This window comes from Lissotriton vulgaris, chromosome 11, assembly GCF_964263255.1.
Source record: "Lissotriton vulgaris chromosome 11, aLisVul1.2, whole genome shotgun sequence".
Lineage (NCBI taxonomy): Eukaryota > Metazoa > Chordata > Amphibia > Caudata > Salamandridae > Lissotriton > Lissotriton vulgaris.
Genome location: NC_141699.1, coordinates 865,114,987 through 865,141,601, shown reverse-complemented (window position 1 = coordinate 865,141,601; position 26,615 = coordinate 865,114,987). Strand labels below are relative to the sequence as shown.

The 26,615-nt window shown below is 48.1% G+C and overlaps 1 protein-coding gene across 2 annotated transcripts in view; it reads left to right on the top strand.

Annotated features, from left to right (window-relative positions):
- FARP2 (FERM, ARH/RhoGEF and pleckstrin domain protein 2) overlaps positions 1-26,615 on the top strand; it is a 1,631,776-nt gene that overhangs the window by 419,210 nt on the left and 1,185,951 nt on the right. For both annotated transcript variants that reach the window (XR_015300958.1, XM_086944011.1), the window contains exon 5: positions 26,371-26,449. Coding sequence is in view for 1 of the 2 variants with exons in the window: in XM_086944011.1 (XP_086800137.1) it covers positions 26,371-26,449 (79 nt within the window). In the remaining variant the exon portion in view is untranslated. The remainder of the gene's footprint in view (positions 1-26,370; positions 26,450-26,615) is intronic.

Genomic DNA, 26,615 nt, shown 5'->3' with positions numbered 1-26,615 from the left:
GGTTTTGAGGTCCAGGGGTATTTATAGGATTCAAGGCTAGGTTTGGGTTTTCAGGTACAGGGGTATTTTTAGTGTTTAGGGATAGGTTTGGGTTTTGGGGTACAGGGTATATTTATAGGGTTAAGATGGGTTAGTGTTTAATGGTGTTGGGGTATTTTAAGGAGTAAGGGTGGTTTATGATTATGGGGTGCAGGGGTATTTAAAGGGAGCAGGGTGAGATTAGCATACGATATGAGACATGGCATGAAGGGCAGAACGTACCACACGCCCCCAGCGTTTATCACGCCCCCAGCACACGCCCACAGCACAACGCAGACACGCCCACAAGGGACTACTTTGCTGGCACGGTTCTTTTACCTTCACACGCCCCAACACACGCCCACAGCACAACGCAGACACGCCCACAAGGGACTACTTTGCTGGCACGGTTCTTTAACCTTTTAAATGTATATGGTGGGCGTCTGTATAGCCTATGTCCTTCTGATGCAACTGCCCTTTCCAACGCTGTATTGGGTGTTGTGATTGGTGCTGTGGTTTCTGAGATTACCCGCCTCAAAGGTTTGGGCTCTCTCTTTATTATTTTAGTATAGATAGATCATAAGATCATATACCGTTGCATCACTCAGTATGGAATTTTGACACTACTATGATTATTTATTTATGCGTTTTTATATAGCGCAGACTTTACCCGAAGGTGTCAGAGCGCTTCACAATAGGAACAGAACTGATTGATACATGAGAACAATTACAAGTGAACAAATTAAAAATGCAAACATTACATTACATGAGGCAAAAGTGACAATCATCAGCAAACAAAATACAAGAGGTAGCAAACGGTGCAATACAGGGGAAAAAAAGTGACATGTGTGCAGGTTACAAAAGTGTACAAAGTACCAGTAGAGGTATAATACTGCAATAAATGGAGGACACTCAAACACAAGAACAAACGTTACGTAGGCAATGGTTGCACTTGTGCAACAGGCGCGTTTGACTTGTTTATAAATTATAACCCAATATTGGTCATCTCCTCTCGCCCACCCAGCATCTGCATGGCCTATGTCCTTCTGCTGCAACTGCCCTTTCCAACGCTGTATTGCGTGTTGTGATTGGTGCTGTGGTTGCTGAGATTACCCGCCTCAAAGGTGTGTGCTCTCTCTTTATTATGTTAGTATGGATATAGATACTTCTGGCGAGTTTCTTTGATGGTGGCCAAATCTTTCTGTTTAATGTCCACTGCCAAAGACTTCTCTACAGGCTTTATTATACCAGGTTATTTGTTTCCCCACATGTTTACTCAGTTGGCTTAGAGCTTTATAACATATTTTTTAATTTTGCCAAATAAGTCTTAATGGGCCCTAGTTATATTTTGATTTAACTGTGTGGGTGGTGCTGGCTCGTAGCTCTGTTAATGTGTTAATAACATCTGCCCTTATGGCTGTGAGTGTTGCTTCGCTTTCCACTTTTTTGTTACATTTTACTCTCCTCAGATCATTACAAAGCACAACATTGTTGGTGGTACAGTGTATTATTGGTGTTGGGAACTGACCCTGAGCTTTCATTTTTAATTTAATGTTCTGCTCTCTCCCGGACCACCATGTCGATAAGGGAGGCACATTATTTGAGGTTTATGAGTATAGACAATACTACTCTTACTCACACCCTTGTTAAAAGTATTGGAACCTAACTTGTCTGACGGAGTACGCCCATTTACTGCCCTGAGACCCCTCCCCATACATAATGCTTTAAGTTGTGAAGCTGCCTCCATCCATCTCTTAATTGGAGGTGCCTCTAAAGAAGGGATGCTCCTTTGAGCATCTTCCTCTTTGGTGAGTTTACTATCGTTTTGATCGAGAGGCTCGAAAGTGGTGTTGAAGGCCCCTTGCAATTACAAAGTTTGGAGTACCAGTAGTCCTTTCCAAAAAGTTCTCTAAAATTTCTACAGTATTGGACAGTCTTCCACCAGTAAGGACTATAGCATAAACATTAAGGACTATTATCTTGTCGTTGGTATTGATCTGTTAAAGGATGGCCATAATGTCATGGCTATTTATGTGGACTACCTGGATTTTAAACCATAGAACCAGTTTTACCCAAATAGTCAGCCCACCTGATGGTCTACCTCTCTGCCCTTGGAGTGCTGGTTTATAAAAATTGAGATAGGCTGAACAATGTAAAGGGTTTGGGGACCATGTTTGATACCATATCCCATGAAGTCCTCCTAAACACACTCCATTGGCTCACCTCCTTCTTTGACCAACTCATCTTTCAAGTTTTTTCACACTCTGTCTGTTCAGAAGCCCTTTCTTTCACCCATGGAGTTCCTCAGGGCTCTATCCTAAGCCCTCTACTGTTCAACCTATATGTCACCCCTTTGTCAGAAGTCGCAGAAAAGTCAGGACTCTCTCTCTTCCCATACGCCGATGATTCCCAAATCATTTTTTCACTATCCCTTCACAACAACAACGACCCCTCAAACCTTAAAACTGGGCTCACCAACATAGCTTACTGGATGCAGCAAAATTTCCTTAAACTTAACGGCGAAAAAACTGAGATCCTAGTCCTAGGAAAAGAAAAAGAATTGAGGAACCCTACACATTGGCCCCCTGAAATGGATTGCCTCCCCACCATAGCATCCCAAGCTAAAAATCTAGGCTTTCTAATTGACGACTCACTCAGCATGCACCCACTATCCATCAAAGTTACAGCCACCTGTTTCACGCTTATCAAATGGTTAAAAAAAATCTGCTGGATGCTACCTGAGTCTACCAGAAAAACAGTAGTCAATGCGCTAATAACATTCAGACTTGACTATGGAAACAGCCTATACCTTGGAGCAAATAAATCTGTCATCCATAGACTGCAATTAGTACAAAACGCCGCAATCAGACTCCTGAGTAAAGTCTCAAGAACCTCCTCTATCACAATTCACAGACGTAAACTACATTGTCTCAAAATAGAGAACGGAATCAAATTCAAAGCCCTGTGCTTCATGCACAAAATCAAGAACAATTGTACTCCCCGTTATCTTCAACACCTTGTCAACCCATACCTACCTTCTCGTAATCTCCGCTCCGCAACCCACTGGAGATTCATCGTACCAAAAGTCAAACGAGTTAGGATGGGGGGCAAAGCTTTTTCCCACTTAGGCCCCGCAGCATGGAATTCAATACCCACAACTCTTCGCAACGAACCAAACTACGTTCAGTTCCGAAAAGCTTTGAAACCCTGGCTTTTCAATAAATAACCATCACGATTATCTGTAAACCTCCGACCTCGCCGTACCTTGCGCCGGAAAACCCTATTGTGGGTAGCTGTTGCGCATTACAAATAACATACTACTAACTAACTAACACGCTGATGTTATAACTCTCAATAAACTCAAGCCAATCCCAGGTATCTAATTATGACTGCAAACGTGCAATGTTCCAAGAAATATATGCAATCTGGGCAGATTTGTGGGAAGATGCTAGATCTATACTACCTTTTGGTTTACAGGGGGTAGCATCCTTACTTACTTTGGCTACATAAGGGGTTAAACGATTGACTAGCCCAATATTACTTGAATAGGGCCAGTGGATTAGAGAATATAGTCAGTCACACTGCTCCACTTAGATGGGTAAATCTATTCTCGAGGGTTACCCCTTGATTGGCTGTATTGCATGATTCTTCATCTGTCCTTCTCCCTCCCCCCATAGGAGCACTTGTTTCACCAACAAGTGTTTTGGGGGTGCCTATGGAAGAATGCATATGGTAGTGCTCTGATTTGTGTGGCTTTAGGAGGTCCCATCGTAGATGATCTAATAGGGCATTTGATTCATGATGGTTATTGAAATTTATAATCACACGGTCACCTTCCATTATTTTCTTAGTTGGACCCAGCCACTCCACCCTTCTAGCCATTATAATTTGGTTTGCCAATGGAAAACCCCTTTTTCCCCTACTAGCAGTCTGGGTAGTTAACCAATGAAGAGATTTATCCATTAATGGGGTGGTCGTTTCCGACTGCTTGACCCTTAGGATCGGGACATTACCCAGAATCAGTACCAGAGGGAATGAGGCCCGTGGGAGGTTTAAAGACTGTTGTGCGTTAGGAGGGCTCCCCAGGCTTTGTCTGCGCTGCCTTGGGCAGGGCTCCCTCTCTCCAGCCCCACGTAAGATTGATTGTGTATTGGAGGCAGGTCCATCTAAGGGGATAGTAGGATGCAACTGGGGGTGTGAAACTTCAGCTAGCTTTGAGGGTTGCCCCATTGGGCAGGAAGGTGTCAATTGTTGGTTGTGGCGATAGGTAGCTGCTATGTTATGCACGTTGCTGCCCGTACGGGCAAGCTGCCCTTCATTTTTACACTCCATTGGGCGCCCCCCCACAGGGGATGCTGATGGCCCCTCTGTTACTCAAAAACATGAACATAGGCAAGAACATGCACCTTTGTCATGAGTCTGTCTACCCAGCCCTTCAATATGCAACAACCTGTCCTCAATTTGAAATAATTGTTTTTCCGCCCCCAGATGATCATTTGTGTCCTTACGCTTAACCAACCTATATACAATGTGCTTATATATATAAAAAAGTCTGTTTAAAAAAAAAAAGCCTGTACCTCAATGTGAATATCCTTGGAAGCCACAGTCCTGATGTCAGGGAATGGGCCCATCCTCCTCTGGGCTTTGACGGGTGTAGATGGGCCTGCCTTTGGCCCCGGCTTTGCCCGGATGTGCCAGCGTGCGTCCCGCACTGTGGGAGCCCGAACAGCCTTTATGCGCCCTGGTGCAAGGAACATTAGGCTGGCGCCTTCTGGTGCGTTGAAAGTCAGGGGAGGTAGTCCCCTGTAGGCCGGCAGCAAGGTGAAGGGTTCAATAGCAAGCTCCTGCACTGCGGGAGCCCGAACAGCCTTTATTTTTAATTTTACTTTCATTTTAAAAGTTTTATATAGCGCTAGCTTGACTCGTAAGTATCAAAGCGCTTTACATACACACAGTAAACAACAAAAGGGCATTACATTACAAAGTAGGCCGGCAGTAAGGAAGCAAACCACAGAAAAAATACAGCATGGGAAAATAAATATGCAGTGCAGCGGAGGGGGAGAGAGCAATGAAAGAAAAGGCGAGAATGACATAGTCCGGTCACCCACTATCCTTCAATGTCCAGAGAGAGAGGAGACAACTTGGATAAAGAAGACTAGGTTAGTTGACTTAGGTCATGACAGAATTTGTTTAGGAGATGGAGTTTCAGGTCCCTTTTGAACAGGAGAAGGAGGGGCTGCATCTGAGGACTCCAGGGAGAGCATTCCATATCCTGGGAGCGTTGCCAGAAAACGATAGGTATTGGGTGGTTTTCTTTTTCAATTTTGGAGGAATAAGAAGGGGTGAGTTGGAGCTTCTTAGTGTTCTGGATTGACCTGCTCTAATCAGTTTGTTATTTAAGTAGTTGGGGACAGGAGAGTGAAGGGTTTTGTTTGTGATGCAGGCCAATTTATTGATACATCTCCCTTCCATGGGAAGCCAATTTAGGCAGTTGAGAGCTGGAGTGAATTGTTCAAATCTTTTAAATCTAGATATGATGCGAGCGGACATGTTCAGCACTGCCCTTAGAGGGGCTAGGTGAGCTTTTGAAGTCCCTGTAAGGAAGGCGTCCCCGTAGTCGATTTTAGAGAGAACTAGGGATTGGACTATTGTCTTAAGGTCATCGTGGGGTAGAAAAGGTTTCAGTTTCATGAGTTGTTTTAGAGTGCTAAGAGCACTTTTTGCAGAGTTTTTGATGTGAGCCTCCATTTGTTAAGTTCTTGTCAAGGGTGATGCCTAGAGACTTAACTGAGTCGGATAGGGTAAGGGGGCAGTTTAGGGCAACCAGATTCTTGAGCCACTCTTGGATTGGACGATGGTTACTTTTTGGAAAGAATAGGATTAGTTCTGTTTTGTCTGGTTTGAGCTTTAAGTGGTTAACGTAGAACCAAGTTTGGATCTCGGTTAGGGTGGTATTGAGGAGTTGGATGTCGCTGGGAGACTTGATCCTGAAATAGATTTGGGTGTCGTCCGCGTAAAGGTGGTAATTCACTCCGGCTATTTTCAATATGATTGTGAGGGGCTCCATGAAGAGATTAAAGAGGGATGGGGAGAGGATCGAGCCTTGCGGGACCCCAAGTGTGACTTTAGTTGGCTTTGAGAGACGGGAGTTATTTTTAATTTGTTGCAAGCGGTGCTTAAGGAAGGAGGTGAACCATTTTAGTACTGTGCCATTTATGCCGGAACGTTTCGAAAGGGTCTCCAAAAGGGCTGGATGGTTTACTGTGTCGAATGCCGCAGATAGGTCAATAAGGATGAGTAGGCAGGCATCACCTTCGTCTAGGGCCTTGTGAATGTCATCGGAGAGTTGAGCATAGCTGTTTCCGTGCTACAGCCTTTTCTGAAACCAGATTGAAAGGTGTCAAGGAGGTTGAACTCATCAATGTGTTTGTTGAGTTGGACGAGAACACATTTCTCCTATGTTTTTGCAAGGAATGGGAGGTTAGAGATAGGTTTGAGGTTGTTAAGATCATTAGGGTCAGCCTCAGGTTTCTTGGGAATGGGTGTGATTTGTCCTAGTTAAAGGAAGTCTAGGACACAGCCTGAGGTGAGAGAGGCGTTGATGATTTTTATCCAGAAAGAGGAAATGGTGTGGTTGAGTTATTTTATAATTGTGGAAGGGAGGGGGTCCATGGTGTGGGAGGAAGGTTTTAGATTAGAAATTATATTGAAGACCTCGTTTACTGACATTATCTCAAAGTCGGACCAATGCGCATTGTTTTTTAGCTGGAGGTAGGTCTGATTGTCCTTGTTAAGCTCTTTCTGAGTGGTCCAGGAAGATTGAAGGGGGGCAGGTTAAGGGGGAAGGGGGGTTAACAGTTTGTAAGAAGGATTGATCAATTTTAGAGACCTTATTGGTGAAGAAGGTGGCAATTTCTTCACAGCGCTCATTAGTGGCTTCGATTTCTTGAGAGGGAGTGCAGTTAGTTTGGCTTTTAACAGTGGTGCAATAAATGTAACCCTGGCGCCTCCCGACGCGTTGAAAGTCGGGGGATGTAGTCCCCTGTAGGCCGGTAGCAAGGTGAAGGGTTCATTAGCTGGCTCCCAGGCTGCGGGAGCCCGAACAGCCTTTATTTGCCCCCGGCGCAAGGAACGTAACACTGTCGCCTCCTGGCACGTTAAAAGCCTGGGGATGTAGGCCGGCAGCAAGGTGAAGGGTTCAGTAGCGAGCAGTTTCTGTATTCAGGGCTCCCTCATTCCTAATTCCTCATTGACTCGAGGAATTGTTCCTACACCTTTTAAAAAGGCAGTAGTAATCCCTCTATAAAAAAAAAAGGAGGGTTACTCTTGAAAAACTACTGCCCCATTTCCTGGCTTCCTTTTCCTGCTAAATTACTAGAAGCACACATGGCCCAGATGTTATGCTCTCACTTGGAGAACTCTCAGTGTTTAATGTGCGCCTGGCTAGGTTTCGTCCTGCTCCCAGTACTGAATCTGTAATTCTCTCTGTAGTGGACGATATGTGTAAGGATGACAACAACATCTTGACCCCCGCCCTAGTTTTACTTGATCCCTCAGCTACCTTCAACACAGTCATCCATAAATTATTGATGGACCGTGTGGAGGATGCTGGGCTCAGGGCTCGTCTTCGATTGAATTAACTCTTTTGTGGCAAATCACCCACAGTTGGTTACTTTGGGACCATTTAAGGCCTCAGCAAGTCATCTAGACTGTGGAGTTCCACAGAGCTCCTCCCTTTCTCCACACTTATTTAATATTTACATTAAACCTCTTATTCAGGCCTTAACCCCTTCCATGCTGATGACGAACCCCAGCCGTCATGCACTACGGTGCTCGTGTGCTGATGACGGCTGGGGTTCGTCACGGCCCGCCCCTGTTCGTGCTGTTTACAGCACACCAGGGAAATCGCGGCCGCATGGAAAGGGTTAAATGAGATGAATTGTAAATAAGAGCATTAGAATGCATAGCACTCAATTATAGACAGTGGAGTACTATGGGCTTCTACGGGCCGGTCGAACCCCTCAGAACAATGTCGTTTTTCATTCACAGCTGCTGCTGTGTACAAAGGCATCTCTGGGCCTGAGGGGATTTAAATTCCCTCGGGCTCCGAGAGGCCATTGTTTTGACCAATTGAACATTCTGCCCTCTGGGGTGGAATGTTTTAATAGCCTTAGAGTCCTCATGGAAGGCTCTACCAGCCATTAAAGGCCTGCTCCCTTGTTGGAAGGCCCTCCCCTTCGGTTAGGGCCTTTAACGCTGGAGCGGGCCTTAAGTGGCCGGTAGAGCCCATTAGGTCGAGCTCTAAGGCTATCTATACTAATATAATAAAGAGAGAGCCCACACCTTTGAGGCGGGTAATCTCAGGAACCACAGCACCAATCACAACACACAATACAGCGTTGGAAAGGGCAGTTGCAGCAGAGGACATAGGCCATGCAGACGCTGGGTGGGCGAGAGGAGATGACCAATATTGGGATATAATTCATAAACAAGTCAAACGCGCCTGTTGCACAAGTGCCACCATTGCCTACGTAACGTTTGTTCTTGTGTTTGAGTGTCCTCCATTTATTGCAGTATTACACCTCTACTGGTACTTTGTACACTTTAGTAACCTGCGCACATGTCACTTTTTCCCCCTGTATTGCACCGTTTGCTACCTCTTGTATTTTGTTTGCTCATAATTGTCACTTTTGCCTCATGTAATGTAACGTTTGCTTTTGTAATTTGTTCACTTGTAATTGTTCCCATGTATCAATCAGTTCTGTTCCTATTGTGAAGCGCTCTGACACCTTCGGGTAAAGTCTGCGCTATATAAAAACGCATAAATAAATAATCATAGTAGTGTCAAAATTCTATACTGAATGATGCAACTGTGTATGATCTTATGATCTATCTTTACTAAAATAATATAGAGAGAGCCCAAACCTTTGAGGCGGGTAATCTCAGAAACCACAGCACCAATCACAACACCCAATACAGCGTTGGAAAGGGCAGTTGCAGCAGAAGGACATAGGCTATACAGACGCCCACCATATACATTTAAAAGGTAAAAGAACCGTGCCAGCAAAGTAGTCCCTTGTGGGCGTGTCTGCGTTGTGCTGTGGGCGTGTGCTGGGGGCGTGACAAACGCTGAGGGCGTGTGGTAGGATCCGCCCTTCATGCCATGTCTCATATCGTGTGCTAATCTCACCCTGCTCCCTTTAAATACCCCTGCACCCCATAATCATAACCCACCCTTACTCCTTAAAATACCCCAACACCCTTAAACACTAACCCATCTTAACCCTATAAATATACCCTGTACCCCAAAACCCAAACCTATCCCTAAACCCTAAAAATACCCCTGTACCTGAAAACCCAAACCTAGCCCTGGACCCTATAAATACCCCTGTACCCCAAAACCCAAACCTAGCCCTGAACCCTAAAAATACCACTGTACCCCAAAACCCAAACCTACCCCTAAACCCTATAAATACCCCTGTACCCCAAAACCCAAACCTACCCCTGAACCCTAAAAATACCCCTCTACCCCAAACCTAGCCCTGAACCCTAAAAATAACCCTGTACCCCAAAACCCAAACCTACCCCTGATCCCTAAAATACCCCTGTACCCCAAAACCCAAACCTAGCCCTGAACCCTAAAAATACCCCTGTACCCCAAAACCCAAACATAACCCTGAACGCTTAAAATACCCCTGTACCCCAAAACCCAACTCTACCCCTATACCCCAAAACCCAAACCCAGCCCTGAACCCTCAAAATACCCCTTTACCCCAAAACCCATACCTATCCCTAAACCCTAAAACTACCCCTGTACCCCATAACCCAAAACTATATCTGAACCCTTAAAATACCCAAACAAACCAAAACATATACCTCAGTACCCCAAAACATATACCCCTATACCCATACTTACCTTATCCAAACATTAAAAAAACATGCTTTTACCATTCATGCATTTACAACGAATTTCGTTGTAAATGTATGCATGATAAAAGCATATGAAATGTAATGCCATGCGTTGTAATGGCATTGCGGAGTCATGGTACTTTCGTAATAAAAGTATACGGAGTGATGGTATGCGGAAAGAAAGTTGCGGAATAATGGGTGTTTACCCTTCACCGGTAAGTACATTGGTGACACGGCGGCCCACATCTCCAGCAACATACTCATATTTTTTCACCACCCATTTTAATAATGCACAGGTCTCTCTCATTGATGGCCAGCACCGACATACACTTTTAGACACACCCCCCGCCACAAGTTCTAGAATTGGGAACTTTAGAGCTGGGGAGCTACGTTCGAATCTCGGCATCAGCTCAACATCCTGTGATTCCAGGCAAATCGCTTTGTCTCCCCGTGCCTACCACAAATGAATGTGTTCTTCTGTAATGTAAATTGTGCTCATGCCATGTGGTCGAGTTCGCCCTATAAAATATTGCAAGGAAAAATAAAGTAGGGGAACTCGAGTTCACATACTACTGAACGCACACTCTTAAGTGCATCAGCAGTGCACTGTGAATCGGAGCGTTTCACAGGCCTGTCACAGATAAGAAATGCTATCAAAACGAAATCCTACAAAACAATCTACTACTGGCCGGCAGCAATTCATACCCGGACAACGTCGGGACGGGCTGCTAGTAATATATAACTACGCAGCTGCTATTTAGGTTCCAAGGCTCACTGGATTCTCAGAGAAACTTCCAACTTGTTATGCTTTTTATCTTGAACTGGATGGGTAGTAATTTGCTAAAGCTCAATGCCGACAAAGTTTAAATTCTTATCTTAAATAACAAAATCAACACCTGCATTCCCTCAGCCTGGCCTCCTGAAATTACTTCTCAGCTAAATTATGTCAGCTCTTTGTATCTTGGTCTCCCCAAAAACCCACTATGTACACTGTAGATGGTCCAGAACCAGGCAGCCAGAGTTATCTTTAAGGCACCTAGAAACTGGCATATTACTCCCCGTTTGAGAGTCTTGTGTTCATTAGCTGTCACTGGAACAGAGGATTACTTTTAAATCCTGTTGTATTACTTTTAAGCAGATCTGCGGGTGGGTCCCCAATTTCTGTGAACTAGACTTATGAAATATTTACCAACTAGAAATGTATGATCTTCCTCAGCCAAATTATTCACCATCTCCAAGTTTAAGAGGCAAAGGTGAGGCGGTGCTAGGTTTTCTGCTTTAGCCCCTACCATATGTAAGTCACTGCTTCTACCAAATGTAATTCCATGCCTCAACCTCTATTTGAAATTATAGAAATAGCTTAAGAAGTGGCTATTTAGGCAAGCCTATTAGCCCTCTCCTATCAAGTGTGTACTCGGCTTTTTCCTTACTCTCCTTGTACTTAGCGCCCAGAAACCTCTGGGTGTACGTGTGCTCGATAAGTGTAACATAACATTTGTGGGGTCCTGTCTTAGCCATGCGTGCTTTCCAAACAATCAATTTCTCAATTCACTGGGCACTTCTAAACAAAATTGATTCACACTAGCCTAGTTTAGTCTATATACTTAAAAGACAGTTTGCAGTTTTTTCGTAGAGGTGGGTGGGATTCTTCTCTAATGTTGGAGAACTGTTTCTTATTGCTCATTATATCAGAAGGGGTCCAAGACACATGGATGGTGACTCTACCTCTTACGACATGGTAGTCTCTTAACAGCAAAATAATAATCGGGAATGGGCGGGTGAGGTCTTCATTGTCTGCCTTGTCCGAGTGAAGGGAGGTTAAAGCCCTTTCCCTCTGTATCTAGCTTCCAGCCAGTTGGTCTGTAGTCCTTCTCAAGCTTTCTCATATAATACTAAAACGGTGTTCATAGGGATCTCTATGCTCTATGGTCTAGTCCACTCAACAGTTGGCCTAACGGCTAGGGCGCTCGACCTCGGACCTGGGGAATTAGGTTCGAGTCTCGGTAATGTCGCTAAACCTCCTGTGATTCTGGGCAAATCACTTAATCTCCCTGTGCCTAACAAAAATTAATGTGTGTCCTCATGTAACGTAACTGGTGCTATGTAAAGTGCTCTGATACCCTGTTCGGTTCGGATCAAGTCCGCCTGACCTCCTGGTCCAACGTCTACGACGACGAGCCACGCGAGGTCATGAACTCCATTCACTCAGGATCTTCGTCTGACCCGTGCCCACACCACGTATTCAACAAAGCATACGCAGCCATCACACCCCAACAATGGAAGGTCATCAACATCTCCTTTGAAACCGAGACATTCCCGGAAAGCTGGAAGCACGCCGAAATCAACGCCCTCCTCAAGAAGCCCAAAGCGGACCCCAAGGACCTCAAGAACTTCGGCCCATCTCCCTGCTCCCGTTCCCGGCAAAAGTCATTGAGAAAATTGTCAACATGCAACTGGCCTGCCACCTCGAAGACAACAACATCTTGGACCCATCCCAGTCCGGATTAAGACGAAACCACAGCACCGAGACAGCCCTCTTCGCCGCCACAGGAGACATCAGGTGCCAACTAGACAACGGCGAAACATCAGCCCTCATCGTCCTGGACCTGTCAGCCGCCTTCGACACGGTCTGCCATCGCACTCTAAAGACACGCCTCCTAGAAGCCGGAATCCAAGAGAAAGCTCTTGACTGGACCACCTCCTTCCTCTCCGGCAGAACCCAGAGCGTCCGCCTCCCACCCTTCCGATCCGAAGCCACCGACATCATCTGTGGCGTCCCCCAGGGCTCATCCCTCAGCCCAACGCTGTTCAACATCTACATGGCCCCTCTCGCACAAGTTGCCCGCTATCACGACCTCAACCTCATCTCCTACGCTGACGACACCCAGCTCATCCTCTCCCTCACCAAGGACCCTCACACCGCCAAAACCAACCTCCACGAGGGAATGAAGGCCGTCACTGATTGGACGAGGAGCAGTCGTCTGAAGTTGAACTCGGACAAGACGGAGGTCCTCATCCTCAGACCCACCCCCTCAGCCTGGGACGACTCCTGGTGGCCGACCACACTGGGAACAGCACCAACACCCACCGAGGATATATGTCAGTACAACGCGATAATTTTGATCGCAGTACTTTACATAGCAGATTTTACAACGCAAGTCGTTACGACTTGCGTTGGAGGGCGCGGATTGAGGAATATTATAATTTTATATTCCAACACCAGTCCTCGTAACAGTAGGGAAGGTGTTGGAATATAAAATTACAATATTCCTTAACCAACAGCGCCATCCAGCGCAAGTCGTAGTAACGACTTGCGTTGTCATGGCAGTGTGGTAAAGGTCGTGTGGTGTAAACACTGCGTTGTAAACAACGTTTACCCCCACCAACCATGCACTCAATCTAGGATTCATCCTCGACTCCTCCATCTCCATGTCTAAGCGGGTCAACGCCGTCTCCTCCTCCTGCTACAACACCCTCTGCATGCTCCGCAGGATCTACAAGTGGATCCCGACCAAAACAAGAACGGTGACACAGGTCCTCGTCAGCAGCAGACTGGACTACGGCAACGCACTCTACGCAGGAATCCCAGCCAAACACCTACAACGACTACAACGCATCCAAAACGCCTCCGCCCGACTGATCTTCAATGTCCCACGCCGCAGCCACATCACCCCCCCACCTGAGAGACCTACACTGGCTCCCCGTTGACAAGAGTATCACCTTCAAGCTCCTCACCTACGCACACAAAGCACTCCACAACGCCGGATCAGCCTACCTGAACAGCAGACTCCGCTTCCACACTCCCACCCGCCAGCTCCGCTCCACCAGCCTCGCTCTCGCCGCTGTCCCCCGCATCCAACGAACAACTTCCGGTGGCAGATCCTTCTCCTACCTCGCCGCCAAGACCTGGAACACCCTCCCTACCCACATACGGCAGACCCAAGACCTACTCGACTTCGAGCAGTAGCAGCACCCCACCCTTCCCTCAGCGCCTTGGGACCCTCACGGTTAAGTAGCGCGCTTTACAAGTACTCTGATTGATTGGTTGATATATAAAACTCTGCAAAAAAAAACAGCAATCTTTAGAGCTCTACCAATGGTCACTCTGAGCGCATTGTTGACCCATTACAAAACACAGACAAAACTAAATTTGGTCTGTTGAAGCGCTCTCCTTGTACTTAGTCGTAGCTGTTTCTGCAGTTAAGCAGTGTGGTGCAATTTGCTGTCTCAATCGGACCTGGAGCATATTGTTTTGTACGTTTTATTATGTTTTTAATGTACCCATTTTTTTTGTTCAATGTCGCGGTTGCACGTTAAAACAATGTAGAGGTTTAGATAAACATTGATCCCACCCTTCCCACACATCACACAACACAGGTGAGGCTCGAAAACATACAGCAGTGCTTTCTTTTGAGCTTGAACTTGAAAGGTGTATTGTGTAATTTATGCAAACTCTTAAAAAAGATATCCTCCTGCGCAACATCACCTCAGCATCAAACAAGCATCACCACAACACCAGCTGAACCGAACTTAGCACCAACTAAGGAGCACCTAAACACCACCACCTCACCATGCCTCACTACCGCCTTGCTCGTTCTTACAGTCACTACCACCACAGCATCGCTAAGCACCACCACAGCATCACTCAACACCGCCTCAACATCAATCAATAAGCACCACCTCAACTTTAGAAGAACAGCCAGGAAGAAGTTGCCAGCATTGCAAGGGAAAAAAAACTACGATACATTTTTAATGTGTATTCTTTTTCTCAAGTCAAGTCAAGTCAAAAAGGCTTTATTTCGACATAAAAAATATCTTAAAAAGCATACATACAATAAAATTCATTACAATGCATTTAAAGATAAAAACCACAGATTTATATATACCCTAAAAAAGATGATTAAACAATTTGTCTGAGTCTTTTTGACCGAATTCGCCATGCCCACCCAAGGTACTTCGAGGTGGCACAAGCGTAAGAGATACGAGTGTCTGAAAGTAGAATCCTTAAGGCCACGTTACAATGTCTAGTGCCCAGTGTGCGACACATGGGTTTTAGCCATTTTGACCGTGGGACTTTATATGCAGGACACTCGAATAAAAGGTGGGGGACGGATTCTTGGCGCTGTGGGCAGAAAGGACACCACGGAGCAGTCTGGTATGGAATTTTCCAATGACTAGTAAATTCCATTACGGGGAGGAGGCCAATTCTGAATTTAAAATACAAGGACCTTTCCCACGGGGCTGAGATTATGTCCAAATACAGTTCTCTAAAAGGAGTATCTTTGGACTCCATGAAGTTTCTGGTCGACTTGCAAATCGAGGTGGAAGAATTCCTTCTATTTGACACCCAATTCCAATAAAGCTGTTTTATTGTTGATTTGGGCGGGGCTGTCTGTTGGTGCCATGCTTCTTCTAGCCCCAGATTGGTAAGTAAAGCTTTGACATCCGTTAGCCACTTTATTTTCGCCCACCCTGTTGATCTTAATATCTCCCGTAGACCATCCGCGTAACTTGAGAGTTCAGGGACTCTCCAGATGCGGGCCCACAGGAGCAAAGGACGTAACTTCGCTAGATCTTCAATAGCCCGACAGCCCATGTCCAATTGCAGAGGCAAGATGGGGACAGAAGGGCCAAGGGACATCAGGCTTCTCAAGAAGGTGTTCTCAGCTCGAATAAGGACTTTCAAGTTCGTCATTCCCCATAACTCCGCCCCGTACAAAGCGGCGCTTACTCCTCTAGCCGCGTAGATGTCCAAAACTGCAGCTATGGGTTTAGATGAGGCTGCTCTCTGCTCTTTTAGCAGGATCCCAGTTACTCTTTTTAAGTTTAACAGCATTTTGAGCAGATGCTGGTCCCATTTCATGGAATCCACCAGCCTGATGCCCAAATAATCGAAGGTTTTAGTCCTGTCTAGTGCCACGGAGCCCAATGTTGGCGGAGGACCAAGTTTTTGCGGAGGGTTCAAAATAAGATACTTCGTTTTATCTGTATTTATGCTGAGTCCTCTTTGTTTACAAAAATCGTCAAAGCCTGTAAGAAGCTGTTGTAGGCCCATTGGCGATTTTGACAGGAGCAAAGTATCGTCCGCAAAAAGCAGGGTGGGAATAGAACGACCTGCCAGGCGAGGGGCATCCGCTGGAATCTTCGACAAGTGGTCCACCACCCCATTAACGTAGAGCGAAAAGAGTGTTGGGGCAAGAACACACCCTTGCCGCACTCCTCTGTTCACATCTATTCTTCGAGACTTTTGGCCATTGGGACCCCAACGGATTTGGGCATAGTTGTTTTCATGAAACTTCATGACCAGGTGGAGCAGGTAGGGTGGTAGGCCAAGATCACTAAGAACCTTCCATAAGTTATTTCTGGGGACCAAATCGAAGGCCGTCCGGAGGTCGATGAAAGCAAGATATAATGTGCCCTTCCCAATCGTAACGACCTTCCAGTAAATCATAAGAAGCCTTAACGATTGCTCAATTGTTCCGGTGCCAGCTCGGAACCCTGCCTGGAGATCCGAAAGGATCCTGATCTCATCTGCCCATTGCTGTATTCTAGTTAGGAGAACCTTGCCTGCTACTTTCTGTGAGCAGTCAATCAGGCTAATTGGCCTGTAATTCCCCGGATCATCTCTCGAGCCTTTTTTGTGCATGGGGACCACTTCGGCGGCCATCCAGGAAGCAGGCAGAGGTGCACCCGCCATAGCTGCGTTCAAAACAGAAGAAATCAGCGTACTCCAATCGTCTAGGTCAACTCGGAGCAGGTCACCCGGAAGACCATCGGGGCCAGCCGCCTTACGCGGGACGAGAGATTTTATTGCACCTTCCGCTTCTTTCTTAGTGAACAGACTTTCCTCGGGACTTTCCACCACTCGAGAGGGCTGTGGTAGTACGAAATCCAATGCTTCAACAGCGGTTGCCGTGTACAATTTCGAGAAATGTGTGAACCATAGATCCTCGGTTATGTTACAGGTGATGACTGTGTCGAGGGGTCTGTTTTTCTTGTGTACTAAGTCCCAGAAGCCTTTTGCGTTTTTTCCCATGCTGGCAGTTCGGAGATCCTGCCAAAACTTATCTTCCCAGTCTCTCTTTGCTGTTTTGAGCTCCGTTTTATAACCCTTCCGTTTGGTGGCTATTAGGGCGGCATCTCCACTTTTCACAGCCAAAATCAGAGCTCTCTTCATGGCACGACACTCCTTTGAATACCATCCTGGCTTACCCTGCCAATTATCACGATTGGGGTTTCCCTTTTTTACTTTGGCTTTGAAAAGGTCCCCAATTGACAGCAAGATCTCGCAGAACAATGCTGTAATCTGATTTGGGCAAATAGGCTGACTTTTTAAAATGGCACAGGCTGTAGAGGTAACAGCTCTGATACATGCCATTTTCTCCTCATCTATTGCCACTTTGTCCCATTTCAGACGTCTTAAGCAGTTTGACGGAACCACCCCTCCCAATGGCCCTGTCGCTAGTGCATCATGATTTCCGCTTCCTGAGATATTCTCTTTCCACCAGATTGATAGGGTCAGAGAAAGTGCATTATGGTCACTATCCAGAGAGGGTAGGACCACCATATCCTTCATATGTACCCACAAAGAAAAGTTTAAAAGGATGTAATCAATCCGGGAAGAATGACCGATCCTATTGTATGTATGTGCCCCCTCTAAGTCTGATGGTGTCCTCCCATTGGCTGCCCGTAGGCCGTACTCTAGAGTGAGGGAATTTAGCTGGATGATTCTGGGGGTCCAACTATTTATGATGGGAAGATCGAGTGACGGGACACCTCTCCTAGAATCTTCATCATACAAATCCAGGGATTCATCGGGCAACAAGGGCTCGAATGTGCAATTGAAGTCCCCCATGACCAAAATTAAGGAATCACTACTACACTCACCCAGGGCTGCCTCCAGGTCCAAGAGCGTTGGTGACAAGGCTCTCCCGGAGGCCCCTCGTGTATAGATGTTGATAATCTCCAGTTTTTCCGCTCTCCTGTTACAAGTTGCAGTGAGATGCATCAAATCTGGAGATTTTTGGGGGTGATGGTGTACCCTCCATCCCAACGTGATGTTTACCCAAACCAAGAGACCTCCATAGGGACGACCTCTTCCCGAGGCTGGTATTTCTGCCGGGACAAAAAAGGTGGCATAACCTACTCGGTGCCTCGGTTCTATGCACCACGTCTCTTGGAATGCGCAAACTGAGTGAGGTTCAACGAGCGCCACCCAGTCTGGGACATCTTGCTTACTGCTTAAGCCTGCCACATTCCAACTAATGATTTTCAAAGGTGCATGGTGCTGGGGCTCGTTACGACCGCTATTCCCACCCTGGGGACCCCGAATTTGAAGTCCGTCCACTAGTTCAATATTATCTAACCCCTCGCCTAAAAGAATGGGTAGAATTGGGGAAGGCGGGGGACGGTGCACAACATTATTGGTCAAGGGTTCCTCCCCTACTATGCAAGTTGTGTTAGCCCTAGGGGGGGAGACATTGTTTGCCACTGAGTTATTAAGTCACCAGCCCCAACCCTGTGGAGTGGCTGGTTGGGTAGGAGTCCTTACCCTTGCTCTAGGATCCAAGATTGGATAATGAGGGAACCATACACCTCTACCCCCATCTTGGAAAATTTTATTTGGCCCCATTAAAGGGGGGGGTGATAAAAATACCCCAAATCCCTAGTTTGTATGTCGCAGAAGTTGTGATGCGACTGTTGGCTACTAATCATGCCAGCTGCTCTGGGATCATTAAAATTGACCAACACGCAGTCCCCGGTAATAGCCTTGCGTCTGTTACCAATCCAACCCACACATCGGACAAGGGCTATTCTACCATCAATGTGCCCTGGGAGGGGTCTATTAGCTTTTAGCCAGGAGAGCGTCTTGTGCTTGAGTTCAGAGTAGGACTCACAAGAACCCTCTTCAAGCTCAGGTACCCCTGTTAGAATGACCACATAAGGCTTACAGCCAGGGGGAAGGCTAGCATTTGGCGTACGCCGTTTTACCCTGTCTTTGGCCGGAGATTTTACTGTGGTTTTTGCTGGAGATTTGGGCACAGCTTGTGTAACAGGAGTGGGAGGAGATGGGGTTGTAACACCCTTACTTCCGGTCACTATATCTCCGGTTACCTTAGTGTTAGGGGCAGTAGGCTTAGGATTTGCAGCAAAATTGACCCTGAGTGCCTTGGGTGCCTGGGTGCTGGATTTATTCATTGGACGGGCCAAGCTAGACTCAAGAGTAGAAGTAGATGGAGGGGGTATGGTACCAGTTTTGGATTGTTGGGATTGGGGAACCTTAGCCAAGGCGGGCGTTTTTTGAGAAGATGAGGGCTCAGGAAGGGCTGTAGAAATAGGGAGAACTAATGGAGCAGCACCACTCCTTAGGCCACTGTTTTCTTCAGCCTGGGATTTAGCGTGAAATTTAACTAACGATTTCACTGCATAAAAGTTGTCCAGCATTGACTGCTCAAGTGAGGCCAGTTTGCGTGTGAGGCCATCAATCTTATCTACGAGAGGCATCACTACAGACTTAATGATGCTCTCTACTTGAGGGAAAATGCTAGCATCTATAGGAGCCATTTGACCAGGAATGCCCTCAAGGGCAGAATCTCCGGTATGGGATGTTTGGGGTTTTAAGTGGGGAACCTGATTCGGGGTAATGCCCCCTTTTGATATAATGTTCCTACTAACTTTACTGTGAGGTTTTAGAGAGCCTCCCCTGCGGGGACTAGCGGGGCGCTTTCTCTTCTTTTGGGGGACTATGCCTAGGGCTGGGTTCCCTACAGGAGCAGTTTGAGAAGCTACTACTCTAGGAGTGTTAATATCGGAATGGCCTGCAGTGAGTGGGGAATTCACAGCTTCACTAACAAGCATAGGAGGACTCAAGGCGTCAAGGATTTTGGGATTACAATCTGGACTCTGGCCCCCTGGTGATGAGATACTAGGAAGGGAGGAAATGGAGTGTGTCGGGTCAAGCACAATACTTGGTGCTGTGGTGGTTACCCTTTCTAAGCTAGCCCTAATCCGACTCACTCTCTCGTCAATAGTAGGGGAATCAGTTATCAGCAGAGGAGTTGGGGGAATATGACCAGGGCTATCAGCTAGGGCAATGGCGCCCAAAGAAGAGCGCTTATTAGACATACTCAAGGACTCCCGTGATAACCTTCGCTCTGCCAAGATTATCTCCTTCTCAACTATGGAAACGGCTCGGGTTATAAACTGGTCCATAGTACCTAACACAACGTCTCCAGCAGATTTTTTTGTCTTACAGGATCGAGTTCCTGAAGCCATTGTCCTGGTGGCTTGACGTCCGCTTTACGAAGCCAAGGGATGTGGCCCAGCCCGGCCTCCTCCGGCCCCGGACGGCCACAGACGGTCCCGCCCTTGTCCCGGGCTTCTCCCGCGCGCTCTCCCGCGCTGCGGGAGTACTAGTGGATATTTATAGGACCTGCAAAAAGGTGGAATGGTGGGAGGGGTCGGGGAGAGCGGCCCAGGTGTTGCTCCTTTGTGCTGGCGTGCGCTCCTGGGATATGGAGTCCCTCCGTGAGCGCACGCACTCGCTCGCAGCCCCAGACAAGGTCTTCCCTCCAAGGACCCTCCAAACCTTGACAAAAGCAGCAGTTGCACCAACGCGATGCGGGACCCGCGGAGCGGGTTCCGCGAGCTGTAGAGATGCAAGCAGGTCAGTCCCAGCAAGGAAAGCTTCGAAATCCACAGAGCGTCCCGCTTTCTGCTCTGAAAAGCGCCCTTTTAATGATGATCGGTGGAAGGGTGGGAGGGGTCGGGGAGAGCGGCCCAGGTGTTGCTCCTTTGTGCTGGCGTGCGCTCCTGGGATATGGAGTCCCTCCGTGAGCGCACGCACTCACTCGCAGCCCCAGACAAGGTCTTCCCTCCAAGGACCCTCCAAACCTTGACAAAAGCAGCAGTTGCACCAACGCGATGCGGGACCCGCGGAGCGGGTTCCGCGAGCTGTAGAGATGCAAGCAGGTCAGTCCCAGCAAGGAAAGCTTCGAAATCCACAGAGCGTCCCGCTTTCTGCTCTGAAAAGCGCCCTTTTAATGATGATCGGTGGAAGGGTGGGAGGGGTCGGGGAGAGCGGCCCAGGTGTTGCTCCTTTGTGCTGGCGTGCGCTCCTGGGATATGGAGTCCCTCCGTGAGCGCACGCACTCGCTCGCAGCCCCAGACAAGGTCTTCCCTCCAAGGACCCTCCAAACCTTGACAAAAGCAGCAGTTGCACCAACGCGATGCGGGACCCGCGGAGCGGGTTCCGCGAGCTGTAGAGATGCAAGCAGGTCAGTCCCAGCAAGGAAAGCTTCGAAATCCACAGAGCGTCCCGCTTTCTGCTCTGAAAAGCGCCCTTTTAATGATGATCGGTGGAAGGGTGGGAGGGGTCGGGGAGAGCGGCCCAGGTGTTGCTCCTTTGTGCTGGCGTGCGTTCCTGGGATATGGAGTCCCTCCGTGAGCGCACGCACTCGCTGGCAGCCCCAGACAAGGTCTTCCCTCCAAGGACCCTCCAAACCTTGACAAAAGCAGCAGTTGCACCAACGCGATGCGGGACCCGCGGAGCGGGTTCCGCGAGCTGTAGAGATGCAAGCAGGTCAGTCCCAGCAAGGAAAGCTTCGAAATCCACAGAGCGTCCCGCTTTCTGCTCTGAAAAGCGCCCTTTTAATGATGATCGGTGGAAGGGTGGGAGGGGTCGGGGAGAGCGGCCCAGGTGTTGCTCCTTTGTGCTGGCGTGCGCTCCTGGGATATGGAGTCCCTCCGTGAGCGCACGCACTCGCTCGCAGCCCCAGACAAGGTCTTCCCTCCAAGGACCCTCCAAACCTTGACAAAAGCAGCAGTTGCACCAACGCGATGCGGGACCCGCGGAGCGGGTTCCGCGAGCTGTAGAGATGCAAGCAGGTCAGTCCCAGCAAGGAAAGCTTCGAAATCCACAGAGCGTCCCGCTTTCTGCTCTGAAAAGCGCCCTTTTAATGATGATCGGTGGAAGGGTGGGAGGGGTCGGGGAGAGCGGCCCAGGTGTTGCTCCTTTGTGCTGGCGTGCGCTCCTGGGATATGGAGTCCCTCCGTGAGCGCACGCACTCGCTCGCAGCCCCAGACAAGGTCTTCCCTCCAAGGACCCTCCAAACCTTGACAAAAGCAGCAGTTGCACCAACGCGATGCGGGACCCGCGGAGCGGGTTCCGCGAGCTGTAGAGATGCAAGCAGGTCAGTCCCAGCAAGGAAAGCTTCGAAATCCACAGAGCGTCCCGCTTTCTGCTCTGAAAAGCGCCCTTTTAATGATGATCGGTGGAAGGGTGGGAGGGGTCGGGGAGAGCGGCCCAGGTGTTGCTCCTTTGTGCTGGCGTGCGCTCCTGGGATATGGAGTCCCTCCGTGAGCGCACGCACTCGCTCGCAGCCCCAGACAAGGTCTTCCCTCCAAGGACCCTCCAAACCTTGACAAAAGCAGCAGTTGCACCAACGCGATGCGGGACCCGCGGAGCGGGTTCCGCGAGCTGTAGAGATGCAAGCAGGTCAGTCCCAGCAAGGAAAGCTTCGAAATCCACAGAGCGTCCCGCTTTCTGCTCTGAAAAGCGCCCTTTTAATGATGATCGGTGGAAGGGTGGGAGGGGTCGGGGAGAGCGGCCCAGGTGTTGCTCCTTTGTGCTGGCGTGCGCTCCTGGGATATGGAGTCCCTCCGTGAGCGCACGCACTCGCTCGCAGCCCCAGACAAGGGCTTCCCTCCAAGGACCCTCCAAACCTTGACAAAAGCAGCAGTTGCACCAACGCGATGCGGGACCCGCGGAGCGGGTTCCGCGAGCTGTAGAGATGCAAGCAGGTCAGTCCCAGCAAGGAAAGCTTCGAAATCCACAGAGCGTCCCGCTTTCTGCTCTGAAAAGCGCCCTTTTAATGATGATCGGTGGAAGGGTGGGAGGGGTCGGGGAGAGCGGCCCAGGTGTTGCTCCTTTGTGCTGGCGTGCGCTCCTGGGATATGGAGTCCCTCCGTGAGCGCACGCACTCGCTCGCAGCCCCAGACAAGGTCTTCCCTCCAAGGACCCTCCAAACCTTGACAAAAGCAGCAGTTGCACCAACGCGATGCGGGACCCGCGGAGCGGGTTCCGCGAGCTGTAGAGATGCAAGCAGGTCAGTCCCAGCAAGGAAAGCTTCGAAATCCACAGAGCGTCCCGCTTTCTGCTCTGAAAAGCGCCCTTTTAATGATGATCGGTGGAAGGGTGGGAGGGGTCGGGGAGAGCGGCCCAGGTGTTGCTCCTTTGTGCTGGCGTGCGCTCCTGGGATATGGAGTCCCTCCGTGAGCGCACGCACTCGCTCGCAGCCCCAGACAAGGTCTTCCCTCCAAGGACCCTCCAAACCTTGACAAAAGCAGCAGTTGCACCAACGCGATGCGGGACCCGCGGAGCGGGTTCCGCGAGCTGTAGAGATGCAAGCAGGTCAGTCCCAGCAAGGAAAGCTTCGAAATCCACAGAGCGTCCCGCTTTCTGCTCTGAAAAGCGCCCTTTTAATGATGATCGGTGGAAGGGTGGGAGGGGTCGGGGAGAGCGGCCCAGGTGTTGCTCCTTTGTGCTGGCGTGCGCTCCTGGGATATGGAGTCCCTCCGTGAGCGCACGCACTCGCTCGCAGCCCCAGACAAGGTCTTCCCTCCAAGGACCCTCCAAACCTTGACAAAAGCAGCAGTTGCACCAACGCGATGCGGGACCCGCGGAGCGGGTTCCGCGAGCTGTAGAGATGCAAGCAGGTCAGTCCCAGCAAGGAAAGCTTCGAAATCCACAGAGCGTCCCGCTTTCTGCTCTGAAAAGCGCCCTTTTAATGATGATCGGTGGAAGGGTGGGAGGGGTCGGGGAGAGCGGCCCAGGTGTTGCTCCTTTGTGCTGGCGTGCGCTCCTGGGATATGGAGTCCCTCCGTGAGCGCACGCACTCGCTCGCAGCCCCAGACAAGGTCTTCCCTCCAAGGACCCTCCAAACCTTGACAAAAGCAGCAGTTGCACCAACGCGATGCGGGACCCGCGGAGCGGGTTCGCGAGCTGTAGAGATGCAAGCAGGTCAGTCCCAGCAAGGAAAGCTTCGAAATCCACAGAGCGTATTCTTTTTCTAATTGAGTCATTCAGTTGTGCATAATATCTTCTACGTTACATACAAGGTAACAAAAATATTTATAATACTTTTATGTAGCCACAATGCTCTACAACAGAGCTTAAAAAGCATTGGCAAAGCTGATAGCTTTTGCTGAACACTTATAAGGTCCCAAAGGCGAGACCTATTGGCTATGCCAGTGCTTGTTATGCTTGTGGTTCAGTGATCCGGGGGAATGCGTATTGCAGAGGTAGAGCAGTAATCCTTAACTCTCTCCCTAATTTTGTTTTATTTGGTATTCCAGTTTCTCCTGGGTCTGTTTCATACCAGGGACATGTTTGTGTTTGCCGGCCTCCTCGTGCCGTGGTGACTAGAGTGGCCCTTGCTTGGCCTCTACCTTCTCTTTAGGATCTTTTAACTTTTTTGAAAGTTCCTAATCTCTCTAGGTAGACGGTACCATGCCCAAGACAGGATTTCTTGTCAGCTTCTTTGGTGATCCCCATCCACTGTTTCAGAAATGTGCACATAGGTATAGCATACTGATGGTACATAGCATTGGCAGGAGTCCCGTTTAGTGAGAGTCTGTTGTTTCGATGGTTCTGCCCCCATTTCTGCTCCTTTATTCACGCACAGTAAACCGGAATGGTTACACGAGCCTTGTGACCACATCTCAAAACTAGGAAACATTGGGAAGGAAATGCAACGTACGGTAAGGAGTCCGTCAGTTAAGGTATCACACCCAAAGATCCCCATGCATTTAGATAAACGTTGGCTGTGTGCACACATGGGCTAGTGAAGTACCAGAGGTAGGGTGACCAGACGTCCCGGTTTTGCCCGGACTGTCCCGGTTTTGCCCGGACTGTCCCGGTTTTCAGCAGCTGTCCGGGCAGATATCGGCAATTTTGTCTCATGTCCCGGTTTTTAGAAGGGGTTAACTGAAAACAGTGAGAGGCGCTTTTTTTGGTGTTCCAAAGCTTTGCTAGATAGCAACTGTTTAATTAATAGGTATGATTTTGATTGTAGAAATTACATTGTATTTACTTTCTTAATTGATATTTTGTGATCCTTTGTTGATGACAGCTGTCATTCTGCGTCATTCCGTGGAAGAAAAATGATAGTCCTTCTTCTATTTTCCCGGTTTTTGGTTCTCAAGGTCTGGTCACTCTAACCAGAGGCCTCATTCGCGCACATATTGATCCTTTAAGTGTCCGTGCTTCTGGCTGTGGCGCTCCTCCCCTTTTCCAGCACTATTTCAAGGGTCTGCTTGCTCTAAACCATGGATTGCACACACAATCTATACTAGAGGACTACACCAATAACTACCTGCTTGACGAGTGAAATGTTACGTTGTTTCCAACCCAAAATGGCTCCCTCAGTTCACTTTATCACCTTACATACAATAACGAAACCATATATGAAAAGCAAGAAAGCACAATACGCTAAACACTCTTAGACTTCACCTAAGTTTACTTCAACTTGCTCACTCTGTTTGGTTGATTCACCAGGTCCAGTTCTTGGCTGTGCTCTACCCCAGTCCGCTTACAGAAATCTCTACCGCATGTCTGGCACCTGTCCTCGTCGTGAGGAGTTCTGGTGAGAGCCTGCCCTGCGCGCTGAGCAAAGGCATTTCCAAGCCAACACACCAGATTCTGTCAAAGAAAACAGACATCCGGGATAGCTCATAGAAGACTATTGCATGTTTAATGCAAAGGTAGCCAGCATGCATCAGAATAAGCAAAGGCACAATGCTAGATCAACTGACCACACCTTCCACCCAGGAACCCCCTCGGAAAGATGGAGACTGCAATGCTGAAATCCATACATTATGGAGTTACATCTATAGTATACACTTCTTCTCAATGCAAGCGACTGAAGCAGGGCGACGTGATGGGTTGAAAATACAGATAGGCGCTAACGAGCAGGTACTAAGCTCTACTTGTAGGAAGACCTTGGGAGATACTTGAAGCATTCCCTAGTAGTAAGGGTGACTAAACACATTTCTGCAATCCTCTTTTTGATGTCCCAGCTTCAGAACGGGGCTATTCTTACTAACATAGTTGAGCTAAAATATGCAACATACAATACTGGAGAACAAAATAGTACAGCATTTAAAATGGCAGTGCATTTAAATTAGCAATAATGCTAATGCTTTCGTGAACCTCAAGTAATTATAAAATAGAACAGTGTGATATGTAAATCTGCAATCTCAGATGTTAAGGAAGTTGCTTGAAAAGAGAGATACCTTCAATTTAGTATGTGCTCATGTTTACTGGATCTTCCTTTCTGGTGGGGTGAGGGTTAGTTAATCTAAGCATGTTGAAGATGTACAACTTGTGAACATTGAAAAATTACTGTTAGAGGCCAACTACTTCAATTTTCATTTTCTTCCTAGGGCCAAAGAATACACTTCTGAGATTGGCTGTAAAGTTCTTTCCCCCTGACCCAGGTCAGCTGCAAGAAGAATACACAAGGTAAGGACAGCCCTGTGACGAGTCATCTGCTAGTTTCTGTGCCACAAACATTCATTGTATTGAATCCCCAGAGGTGATCTAAGTCATGCTGTTTTTCTGTATCGCTTGATGTCTTCACAGTAGCCCACCATGTCTTTATCATTGTAGTTAATATCCATTTTAGGTC